This window comes from Cricetulus griseus, chromosome 7 (genome assembly GCF_003668045.3).
Source record: "Cricetulus griseus strain 17A/GY chromosome 7, alternate assembly CriGri-PICRH-1.0, whole genome shotgun sequence".
Taxonomy (NCBI): domain Eukaryota; kingdom Metazoa; phylum Chordata; class Mammalia; order Rodentia; family Cricetidae; genus Cricetulus; species Cricetulus griseus.
The window spans coordinates 90,610,272-90,622,859 of NC_048600.1; the positions used below are offsets into that span (position 1 = coordinate 90,610,272).

Genomic DNA, 12,588 nt, shown 5'->3' on the forward strand with positions numbered 1-12,588 from the left:
GGCGCACGCAGACGGCTCGCTTCCGGCAACTCAAGGGTTACGCCGCCGCGGCGGCGCGCGCCAAGGGGAGAGGCGGTTGCTGACAGGTGGCGCCTGCGCACTGGGAGCGCTCATTGTGCCCCGCAGCTGCCGAACCGCCCGCCTGCCCGCCCGCCGCCCGTTCGGCGCGTCAGTCGGCGAGAGTCCGGTGGTGGGTGCGGAGCCCGAGGCCGTTCCCGCGACCTCATCTTCCTCCCCGTCCCCCTCGTCCCTATCCCTCACCCTTTGCCCCCCATCCCGGCTCCGTCACCCTCCCGCCCCCTACACTCAGGACGAGAATGCCCTGCCCGGAACAACCTAGCAGCGCCTAGATGGCTTTGGTCACGGTCCAGCGGTCGCCTACCCCCAGCACCACCTCCAGCCCCTGCGCCTCGGTGAGTCCCTCCAGGCGGCAGCTCCTCGCTTCTGTCACTGCGGCTCCGCTTTGCCTCAGCGGGTCCCGCCGAACGCCACTGCGCACGCGCAGCGCCTCTTCCCAGGCCTTGGCACTCAGGCTGCCGCGAACCCCCCACACCCTCATCCTACCGGCGAGCAGCAGCGACTGCCAGATGTTGGGGTTCTGGCCCCCATCACCTGGAGCACCCAGCCCCTCACCGCTCCGGCTCGGAAATCTCCCGTAGCATGCTTCCCATAGCTTGAGCACTTCCTTTCGGCAATGAGTCATTCTTGCTTTTCACCCTCCCCCTTCTCTTACCCTCTGTTGCTCTGTTGCAGGGAGGGGAACGGTGGGCTCCTACGTTACCCCCGACCCACACCCATATCCCTTACTCACACCATTTTAGGGACCAGGTCAGCACACTGCGCATCCTTCTTCCGCCAGTCTCGGGCGTCTCTCTTGTGCTCCCTACAGTTCAGGCTTCATTGGACTGCTCAATGGTAGTTACTCCCAGGTTTCTCCCCATCCCTTAAAAGATGGCAGTGGTCTCCTCTGCTTCTTGGACTTTTACCTTCCTCAGTCAGGTCCCAAAGCATCCGGTGCTGCTCGATGGCCAGTGCCAATTCATTTCCATCTTACAGACACTTATGCCTTACCTCATTGCTCATGATGGTTCTTGCTCTTGGGTTGTGCTTGCATGGTTCATTACTTCAAATGCTTGTGTCGCTAAAGGCTGTTTCCAAAAGGAAAATACCCAGCAGCCAGCTCCCCCCACCCCTTCCCCGCTGGGCTTCTCTTTGCCTCCATTCCCACCCCGACTCCTTTACATCTCTATTCTTAGGATTCATTTTTGAGAATACCTGCTAACATGCGTATTGCAGCAGCGTGGTAAGAAAGGTCTTAATAGACAGGCACCTAGATGAAAATATGAACAATTGGAGAAGCTGTTTCCTATAGAATTATAATTTTTAACATTGGATTTAGTAGTGTCAAGGTGCAAAGAGGCATTCAATGAACACTGTGGCCTTCCGCTGTGTAAAAGAAAGTTGGGTTGTTAATATTTGTTAACTGAGATGTGAGGTTTGGTATCTTGAAAGCATGTTGCCTTGTGATTTCAGTATGGTTTCCTGAATTTCAAAATTTCCTTACATATATTGGTGGTTTCTTCCTTTGTGAGTATTCCTGTGTGTTTTTGTGTGACTAAACCAACAACCATACCCTAATTCGAGAAATTACTTTGTTTCAGAGGTTAATTTACCTTGTGTTGTTCCAGGATACAAAACTGAAATCTTTGGATAGACATTTGGAGAGGGAAATTTACATTGGTTTAGGGAAGAAGTTTATAGAAATAAAGTACACTGTTTTGCAAAATAGTTAGCATACATTGCTAGACATATCAAGCAGAAGCTGGGGGGCCTTTTGCCAGACAACTGATAAAAGGAATTCCTGCAGTGGGGGATGAGAAAGTTTTCCAAGGCTTAACGATTCTGTGACTGTATTTCAGAGCTGGTAAGGCATTTTAGGGTCTGCTAGAGACAAATATCAGAGGGGTAGAAATGTAGTATTTTCATGAGTAGAGTTTTCATAACATGTCTTTAGACCATCTTAATTCACTCCATTAGTAATTCCTCTGAGTTTTGTGGTTACTAGGCCTAGTTTTGGCTGTGAAAGCAATCAAGAGTGACCATTATAGATACTAAGTCATACAAGTAGACACATACATATGAAGTAGAACCCAGTATTGTAATACTATTTTCCCTGGGTATTGTTGAAGACATTCTGTTATAATAACATTTATTAAGTCGTTGTCATACTAATTGTCTTGAAGTAAATGATTAATATACAGTAAAGCCACATCTATTTGACATGGCTTCATTGGCCAAAACTTGGTCAATGAATGTTAATTAAAGAATGTTAGTAGTCATTTTTATCGTAAGCAATTAAATTTGGTCATGTGAACACTGTAGTATTTATTGTAGTAAATACTGAGTGGTAAACTCAGTTGCTAGGCATAATGATCGATATTTCTGTATCCCCTGGTCTGATCTCAGTTGTTTATACTTGGCATTGTGTGTAAAGAAATCCTGGCACTGGTGTGTGTGAGTAACAATCAGCATTGTTAGCATGACTGACAAACCAGCTATCTTTCCCTTTAAATTGTCTTCCTATTTGACTTCATCCAAAGATGTGCTCAGCTCAGTTGTCTTGTGGTCCTTGTATTCCGGGCTGCTATCTGACCTGCATATATTTTGCTGTTTTATCTCTTGCTGAATGAGTAGGTTGGTTGGTTTTCAAAGTAAGAAGAGTGCAAAAAGAAGTTAGAACGATAAATAAAAAAGGACTTCATTTTGTGAGACTGGAGATTTAATCTTTTAATTACTTTAAAGCAGTCTGTAATACTTTTTCACTGAATATGTTGGGCATTTTAATACTGTCAGTATTTTCTTCATAAAGCATAAAACAAACTTGATCATTGGAGTGATTAGTCTTCAGCTTTACTGTGGAAGTGCATCCAGAGAGGTTTAACAGAGGAGGAAGTACCCACCCTGATGTGAGTGGCACCATCCCCTGGGGTGGGTACTGGACTGAATGAGAAGGAAAAGTCCAGTCGAACTCCAGCATTCCCCTTTCTCTGTTTCCTTGTCTGCCCACATGATAGCAAGTTCCTGCTACCATGTCCTCCCTTCCATACCATGCACTGTTCATGGTACAAACTGTGACCCAAAATGAATGCTTCCTCCAACAGTTGCTTTTTTTAAGTGTTTGGTCACAGAATCAAGAAGAGCGACCTAATAAAATCACCTACTATGTATGAGTGACCTTTATAGGTACTAAGTCATAGAAGACATTCACCTGTCTATCAGATGATGTAATTTGGGTAATAAGGCTAGCAGAAGACTAATAGGGGGTAGGAGAATAGTGATAGTGAGGACAATAATACTGTATATATGTGACCAGTTTGCAATGGTCATAAGTATTCAGATTGATGTAAGTTCACTAATAGCAAGTAGTAATTAGAAAATGAACAACTTCTTATTTCTCTTGGGTTTTCATCTGTGCCAGACATCATGCTAAATACTTTTACATTTATGACTTAATTCATTTATTCCTTACAATGTGCCAAAGGAAAGTTGCTTTTATCCCTGTGTTATAGATGAAGAAAGTGAGGCAAGGGATGTTTAAGGAATGTGTCCTGTGTCACTCAGCCAGTGCGTGACTGGAGTTGTAATCCAAATCCAGATGTGGCTAACCATTGAAATGATGGTAATGAAGAAGCATAGCACAATAGGTGTCTCTCAAACTAGATTTTGACATATAATTTGAATTTTTATAGGCCAGGATTGAAGATAAGAGCAAGGTATCCTAGGTGGAGAAAAGCTATGTGTTCCAACACTTGAATTCAGAAAAGTACAAGGCATTAACTGAAAGGATTAAGTAGGTCAGTGTGAGGATTTATTTGGAAAATGAGAGATAAAAGTGAGAGGTATCTAGGGCTGTACAGGGACTGCTGAGCCAGTACTTGGGATTAATGAAAAAGTAATAGAAAATTCTCACAAGTTTTGAGCAAATGTGATCACAATAGTGTTTTAAGAAAATTGATCTAGGGGCTTTGGGCCGGAGGGATTTTAGGAAAGACAAGAGAGGGCATGACTAGAGCTGGTTAAGGCTATTGTTGAGGCCTGAACTGGAATTTTTGAGTGTTAATGGAAGAGACAGATGTCAGGGATAGAGAAATCAGAGATACCAACTTTTGGAATGTATTGTTCTTCCTAGAAAAATGTTTCCTGGGGCTAGAGAGATGGCTCCGCTGTTAGAGGAGCATTGGCTGCTTTTACAGAGACCCCAGGTTTGATTCTCAGCCCCCACAAGGTGGTTTCCAATTGTCTATAACTTCAGTCCCAGGGGATCTGACTCCCTCTTCTGGCCTCTAGGAGCACTGCACACATGTGAGGCAAAACACCCATATACATAAAAATGAATTAAAAAATTTAAAAATAAAGAAAACAAATGTTTCCTCCCCTTCTCCCTCCCTCCCTCCCTCCCTCCCTCCCTTTCTTCCTTCCTTTCTTCCTTCCTTTTTTCAAGATAGGGTTTCTCTGTGTAGCCCTAGCTGTCCTATAACTAGCTCTGCAGACCAGGCTGGCCTCAAACTCACAAAGATCCACCTGCCTCTGCCTCCTAGGTGCTGGGATTAAAGGTGTGCAACACCACCACCAGGCCAAATGTTTCTTAATTAATAAGGGCAATTTAAGAATTCTTGGGCCAAGAGTGTGCCCGTGACTCAGCTCAGCAGCTCAACCTCAGCAGCAGCAGCAGCACCAACAGCAGCACCAACAGCAACAACAAAATCTGCTCTCTGTTCTTTCTGATATGATTTTCCTTTTTGTAATATATTTTAACTTTTAAAAACTGCCATTTTATTTCCATTTGATACATGGTAATTGCACATTTTTATGTGGGACAGTTTGGAAATTTGATACATGCCTACATTGTGTAAATGATCAAATGGCTGTATCTATCACCTTAGATATTTATCATTTCTTAGTGTTGGGAACAGTTTAACAGCTATTTTTAAATATATGATTATTATCAATCCTTTTGCTTATGCTTTGCTATAGCATATTAAAAGGTATTTCTCCTTTTCAACTGCACACTTGTACTTATTAACCAATGCCCCCCCCTTTGCCTTTCCAACACTTTCCCAGGCTTTGGTAATCACTAGTCTCTCAATTTCTATAAGATCAACTTTTTAACTTCCACATGGACTGCAGAACATATAGTATTACTCTTTCTATATCTGAATTATTTCACAACGTAATGTTGTCTGATTCTATCCATGTTGCTGACAGAATTTTATCTTTTTTGTAGGTAAATACTATTTGATTGCATATGTGCGGTATTTTTTTTAACCTTCTTGTCTTCTGATGAAACCTGGGTTGATTTTGTATGTTGGTGGTTATGAATAGTACCACAATAAACATGCAAGTGCAGGTGTTTTTTCATACTGATTTCATTTCCTTTTGCTGGGTATCTGACAGTTCTGTGTTTTGTTCTTGTTTGTGTTTTTAACTTACCACACATGTGTTATGGCTATACTAATTTGTATTCCTACTAACAGTGTATGAAAATTCCCTTTGTTTTCATCCTTACCAGGAAAAAATTATATTTATTGACACAAATTACATATATATTTGTGATATATAGCATGATATCTTGATGTGTATATTAAATGATTAAATGAAGCTAATTAATATACTCATCACCTCACATATTTTATGATAAACATTTAAAGTTGCTTAGCAATTTTCAATACATTATTAACTGTAGTCACTGTACTCTACAATATTCCTGTAAACAAAACTTGGTACCCTGAGAATATATTCCAGTTCCCACAACCTCTAAACTGGTAGTATATATTTTTAAGTTAATACTTATATTAATACCAGGTCACAGTGTTTTTGTTTTTGTGATCTAATTTAATTCTAGAGCAGCCCCATAAAAGGCAGGTATTACTGTTAAAATGTACTAAACGAAGGTTACAAAACTGGTGTAAGAACATAAACTAGCTTAAGTTCCTTGGTTCTTGCTCCACATCTCTTTTCAGGCTGTATTAAGAGACACAGGACATGTAGGGATACTAATTGCTAATTGAGTAAAGGATCAGACTTGAGATATAATCAAGAGTACACACTCTTTTGTTAGCTCATTTATACTGTAGCATTGGCAGAACAGAACAGAATCATCTAAATCTGTACAAATCAATTTTAAGTGATGCTCTTACTTGAAGCCCATTATCTGTTAATGTACACAGAATTCTTATAAATTAGGTATTTAATTTCCTTCCCTTTCTCTTAGAAGATCACCAACAGCAAAGTAGAAATGGAAGCTTGCAGGTACTGGAAAACAGAGAGAGAGATAGAAAGAGACAGAGAGAGAAAGAGAAAGAGAGAGAGAGAGAGAGAGAGAGAGAGAGAGAGAGAGAGAGAGAGAAAGAGAGAGAAAGAGAGAGAGAGAGGCTTTCATGGCAAGAGAAGCTGAACAAGTAACGGGCAAAGGTGGTAGGGGCTTGGGGTAGAGCAAGCTGGGTGTTGTACATCTATAATTGCAGCACTTAGGAGGCAGTGGCAGGAAGATTGTGAGTTCCAGTTTAAGTTAATAGTGAGTTTGAGAACAGTTTGAATCAATAGTTCCTGACCAGCCTGGGCTACACAGGGAGACAGTTCAGAAAGAGGTAGGTTAAGTAGGGGGAAGAATTTAGCATTTCTTTGTATTTAATGTATCTTTCTCAAACCTACTGCTATCTTACAATTCATAGTTCATAATTTTGACCCTGAATCATCATAAGAAGGCTTAATCTTATTTGGCCTTGATTTAAGCAATAAAGATTGAGTGTGGTATCTTTTTTAGATAGTTGTCCATTCAAGTTTAACCAAAGTTATAATGTTTAATGTTCATGCTTTAGCATTGCATGGTGGTTTGCATTTGTAATCTCTGCTACTCAACAGGCTAAGAGAGAAGTATTTTGAGTTTAAAGATGGCATGGTAAATAAATATTGTAAGACCATCATTAAGGGAAAAGAAAATGTATGATTGGAGAATTCATAATTCATTCACAAACATATCTTCTCTTTTTTTCTTAAAGTTTTTTTAAAATGAATTTACTGTCTAACACCAGAATGGTAAATGACTCAGTTACAACCTTACAATGACCCTTCTTTAAAACAAATGACTCTTGTTTGAATCAAACCAAGCAATTAAAGGATTTTGAGACAATCATTGAAAGTAGTGAGTAACTAGAAAGGTTTCAGAGCTGAAGTAGGGATATTTTTAACCTGATGTTCTTCATTAATATTGTTGTCCCGTAGGCCAATGGTGTTTGCTAGTACTGTAGTTGCCCTCGTCACTCCTTCCTGAAGCTGCTCACCATGCTGCCTCAGAAAGAACTAGTAAACCATTGCATCCTCCGGGGAATGGCCTGCAGCACCTATAGATCCTGGGACAGGGCTGGAGTGTCACAGCCGCAAAAGCCCGATTTGCAGTTGGCTGTGGCTGCACTTGTGACCCTGTTCCAGATGTCAAAACAAGAGACATGTTGTGATTAGCTGGTTCTTGAAGGTGATATTTCAGGTGGGAACTGACAAGAGTCCTGTTGAAACACTACTTTTTCCTTCAAGACACATGCAATGCTCATACCACCAACATGAAGTGGAGTGGTAGGATGAAGATGGATTTCAGCACCCCTGTCTTCTGTTGCCTGTGCTCGTGAGCCCCTTTACCTTTCACTTTTGGCCCAATGGAGACTTCAAATTTATTTCTTTGAAAATATATAAACATTTATTTGTTGTGTGTAGATATGCATATGTACACTCATGTGCCACAGCATATAGATGCAAGTCAGAGGACAACTTAGTAAGAGTCAGTTCCCTCCTTCTAGTGTGTAGATTGTGAGAATTGAACTCAAGTCACCACACTTGGCAGCCAGCATCTTTACTAGCTGAGCTGTCATGTTGGTCTCCATGTCTTATGTCTTAATAATGCTAGATAAAATAGATTGTTGAGTTACATATACACATTCAGATATGACCACACTTTCCTTCCTCAACAGAGGAAACAAAGCCAAGACAAATTCTGTGAAGTACGAATACTTAAAGTGATACTGTTGAAGGTTTTGAAGACAGTCTTACAAACTTGCACACACTCAAAAATAGTGCATCACATTATATAAAACATGGAAATGCACAAAAATATGGAGAAGAAAATCAAAAGAGGTGTCATCATTGTGTGATATCTCTTCTCTTTCCCCTTTTTGTGTAAGAACTGTGTTACTTCAGCCGGCCTCAAATTTGTGACCTTTTTGATTTAGTTTCCAGTGATGGCATTTCTATCATTATATTGTATAAGCTGAAAGGCTGCTGTGCATATAATCTTGTCTTAAATATTTTTAAAGTTTGTTTTATATCACAGATTATTGTCCTGTCAAGAATGGCTACACTGAGAAATTATATTGTGACCCATTCTGACTATTGTTGGTGGGCATCTAGATTTCCCCATCCTTTATCTCTACAGTGAATTGCATTGCAGTGAGCATTACTGTGCATAGATATTTGAATGCATTTGGAACATTTATTGAGATTTCAAGACATGCAATTATTGGAACACAGGGTATAAATACTCTTCAGACTACTGTTACATATTTATGCTTTGTGAAAAGGTTATTCCAATTAACATTTATTTCAACCAGCATCATTTAAGAATGCTCATTTCTCCTGACCTTATTAATACTGAATAATCTCATTTCAATTTTAATAATTGCTGGTTTAGGAGTAGTATCTACTCAAGTAGTTGGATTGATTTTGCATTTTATTATTAGGTATGTTATTTATGCATTTTTCAGATGTTTAGTAGGCATTTATATTAACTTTTTTAAAAGACAAATTTAGGACTGAGGTTGTAGCTCAATTGGTAGAGGGCTTGACTAGTTTGCACAGAACCCTGGGTTCAGTTTCCAGCACCACATAATATCAGGTATCATGGCATAAGACTGTAATCCCAGTTTTAGGTTTGCCTGGGCTACATGAAACCCTGTCTGTCTCCCATCTCCCCCCAGAAAAAAACCCCAAATAAATAAATAAATGAAATATGAGGTATAATTTACAAATCCTTAAATAACTTTACAATTCAGTGATTTTTTAGTAAAGTTACAGAATTGTACAACCCACACTTCAATCCTGTATTTCTTGGTTTTTGAACCATTTCCTAATTCTTTTAAATTTGTGTACCTTCTTGCTATATTAGGCCTATTAATAATTAGTTCTATTTATTATGAAGTATTTGCTTTTTAACTCTGTTTTTATTATGTAGCACAAATTCTCTTTGTTCTTAATAATAAAAGTTGGAGACAGCTATTAGGGGGTGAAAGGTGAAGGATCAGACAAGTAGAGTGGCCAGCCACTAGAGAGTTCTTACTCTACCAATGCTCAGACCAAAGGAGCAATCCTATCCTTATGAATCCTCAGATTGTATGCTTCAGACTGATGGCTACCGACTGCTGCTCAGACTGCCCTGAGCTTCTCTCTCCTCCTGCCTTATATTCCTCTCTCTGCTCAGCCATATCCCTTTCTATCTCCACCTCCTTAGAGCTGGGATTAAAGGCATACCACTCCAAGTGTTGTGATCACCTTTGTGTGAGCTGTTTTTCTTTTAGACTGGATCAATTTTGTGTAGCCCAAGGTGGCCTGGAACTAACAGAGATCTATCTGCCTCTGTCTCCCAAGTGCAGGGATTAAAGATGTGTACCACCACTGCCTGGCCTCTATGGCTAACTAGTGTGGGTAGCTTTACACTCTGATCTTCAGGCAAGCTTTATTTGTTAGATCATAAACGAAATATCACCACATTATTACTCTTAGAATAAAGTCAACAATTGAAAGTTTGGTTGTGAGATGCTAAATGAGTCAGTCCTGCTAGCCTCTTAAGCCTCGACTCTTTCCTACTTCCTGCATTGCACACTGCTCACAGTTAAGCTCACATGCTGTGCTCTCTTTGGTCTTTAGGCTTTGGCACATGCTTTACCTGGAACACTTTTCCTTCACTCTTTACCTAACTAATTCCTACTCATCCTTCAGGTCTCAGCTTAAATGTCACTTCTGGGAAGCTTCCCTGACTCCACCCCCAGACAATGGTATGTGTTCCTCTATGCACACCCTAGCACCCTGTACTTAATCATGATGGCTCTTACCAGTTTACTACACTTTATTATTTGGTTGTTTATCTACCTAACTTTTAAGCCTGGGCCGAGTCTATTTGCTTATTTTTATATCATCAGGGCTCAACGCATTTGACACAGAAATCAGTGAATGGATCTGTGACTATAATTATACTTAGCATTTTTTCCATTTTGAATTCTATTATTTTTTTAAGAATAGAAAGATATCCCAGAAGCCCACTGGATATGACTACTTTTAATTTAGATACACTTTTGTCAAATTGTCTTCCAGGAAGGTTGACCCTTTGTTTACAACCACTGTATAAAATTTCACTGTACCCTCATCAGCCCTAAGTAACATCCTTACCATCCATTTTGTTTATTATAAAAATAACTATTGTTATTGAACACTTAATCTACCCAGTATCTTTATTTACATCTACTGGGCAAGCACTCTACCACTTAACTACTGTCTCACCTCCTGGGTGAGTATCTTATCTGTGTTGCTATTTAAGGAGGAAAAGGCTCATGCTAGGGTCTGAGGTGTGTTCCTACAGTCCCAGTGCTGGGAAGGCTGAGGTAGGCTGGAGCCAGGGGCTTGCTGGCCAGCCACTTTAACTGAATTCTTGTGCTCAAGATTGCCTCAAAAAATAATGTGGAAAGTGATTGAGAAAGACACTGAACATTGCTTTTGGCTTCCTCCCACACACGTGCACACACACAAGTGAACACATACCAGATTAACTCAAGTGCCTGAGAAATCCAGAGAAAGAGAAAACTTGTCTTTGATACTCAAAAATACTCTCAGGTTTCTCATTTTTTCTCTCTCTCTTTCTTTCTTTTTTTTTTTCCAAGACAGGGTTTCTCTGTGTGGCTTTGGAGCCTATCCTGGCACTTGATCTGGAGACCAGGCTGGCCTCGAACTCACAGAGATCCAGCTGCCTTTGCCTCTGGAGTGCTGGGATTAAAGGCGTGTGCCACCAACGACCAGCTCACTTTTCTCTTTTTTAAGTGAAAAGACGCAGGTTCTAGATTATGTGCAGTCTGAAAATGACACTGTGCATCACTGCTTCTTATGCAGCATGAATAGATATCAGTCACTCCTGGTTCCAGGAACTTAGGACTTCACTGTACTTCACTAAATGCCTGCTAACTGCTGACTATAACAGTGTCTGACTTGTAGATTTTTCCGTGTTTGTATCCTTTTTGCATTTATTTATTTACTCATTTATGGAGAAGGTCCATTGCCCTGGGTGTGAAAGTTACAGGCCAATTTATGGAGGTTGGTTTTCTCCTTCCACCATATAGGCTCCAAGGATCAAATCTAGGTGGCAAGCTTGGCACTAAGGGTCTTTACCACCTGAGCCATCTCACTGGCCCCATATTTATTTATTTTTTATCTACTCAAACAATCTACATGTAATAGGCACACAGTTTACAATAGAAGAAAAGATGATTGCTGATAAGATCTTTTACTCAACCTGAAATATGCCAGCAAGTTATCAGCAAGTATTTAATAACTGTTGTATTCAGGTAATCCCATCCAATCTCTTTTTCTGGTTCTCAGTACTGAACCATTTTCAGACACTTTTTCCAACAACCCTGCAAGCACAGGTGCAAATCACAGTGTGTGTCAAGGGAAGCTACTGAAATGCTCTTGGCTGTGAAAGGTGTTGATAGACTCCTCCAAGTCCTTGAAAGTTAGGGAGAAACATTTCATTCATTGAGTGGGTCAGGATATACTTAGAAGCAAATAGGAAGAGAAAGCACTATTTCTTAGCCTATATTTATAGAGCTGTTTGATTCTAGTTCTAAAAAACAAAACAAAAAAATATCTAGCACCTTTTTATGTCCTGCATTTCCTTGAGCCAGAGGGTGTCTGTTTATTCATTTATGCCACCATCCAGCATTTAGTTAGTTCCTGAAGTCAGGAAATAGAGTATGAGTAAAGACACTTATGTTAAATAAATAATTAAATTACAATATTGTAGTTGCAAATATGTAATCCTTGAAGATGGAAAGAGGCCAGCCAGTAGCAGGTACTTCTCAGTTGATCCTTAAATGAGAAATTATATTTTAATAAGAATGGGAACTAATCAGCAAGCAAAGGGTTAGGAATGAGTAGCAGGATGGAGGAAACCATGAACTCAAGCCATTGGGCAAATGGCATGTATGCTGAGAACTGTAAGCAGGACAGTACCTAGTGCTGTGTAATTTGTAGAAAATGGGGGTGGAGAAATAAAGATAATTTCTTGTTCATTTTAGCATTTGTGGCCTTGCTTTTACCTTGATTATGGTGTATATGTGTTCTAGCATCCCCTTAAAATGCCTTTGGTTTTAATTTATTTATTTAGCTAACTCTAGCCTTGAACTTGCTATATAGCTGAGACTGGCCTTGATTTTCTGATCCTCCTTCTTTAACCTTCTGAGTGCTGGAATTACTAGTACACAGTACCATGCCTTGCTT

The 12,588-nt window shown here is 40.1% G+C and overlaps 1 protein-coding gene across 3 annotated transcripts in view; it reads left to right on the plus strand.

The window, feature by feature from the left end:
- The first annotated feature begins 225 nt into the window (after window positions 1–225).
- Ssh2 (slingshot protein phosphatase 2) overlaps window positions 226–12,588 on the plus strand; it is a 254,071-nt gene continuing 241,708 nt past the window's right edge. For 2 of the 3 annotated variants that reach the window (XM_027426677.2, XM_027426681.2), the window contains exon 1: window positions 226–413. In XM_027426677.2, the coding sequence (XP_027282478.1) occupies window positions 351–413 (63 nt within the window). In that variant the 5' untranslated portion in view covers window positions 226–350. The remainder of the gene's footprint in view (window positions 414–12,588) is intronic. The other variant, XM_027426676.2, reaches the window with a different exon arrangement.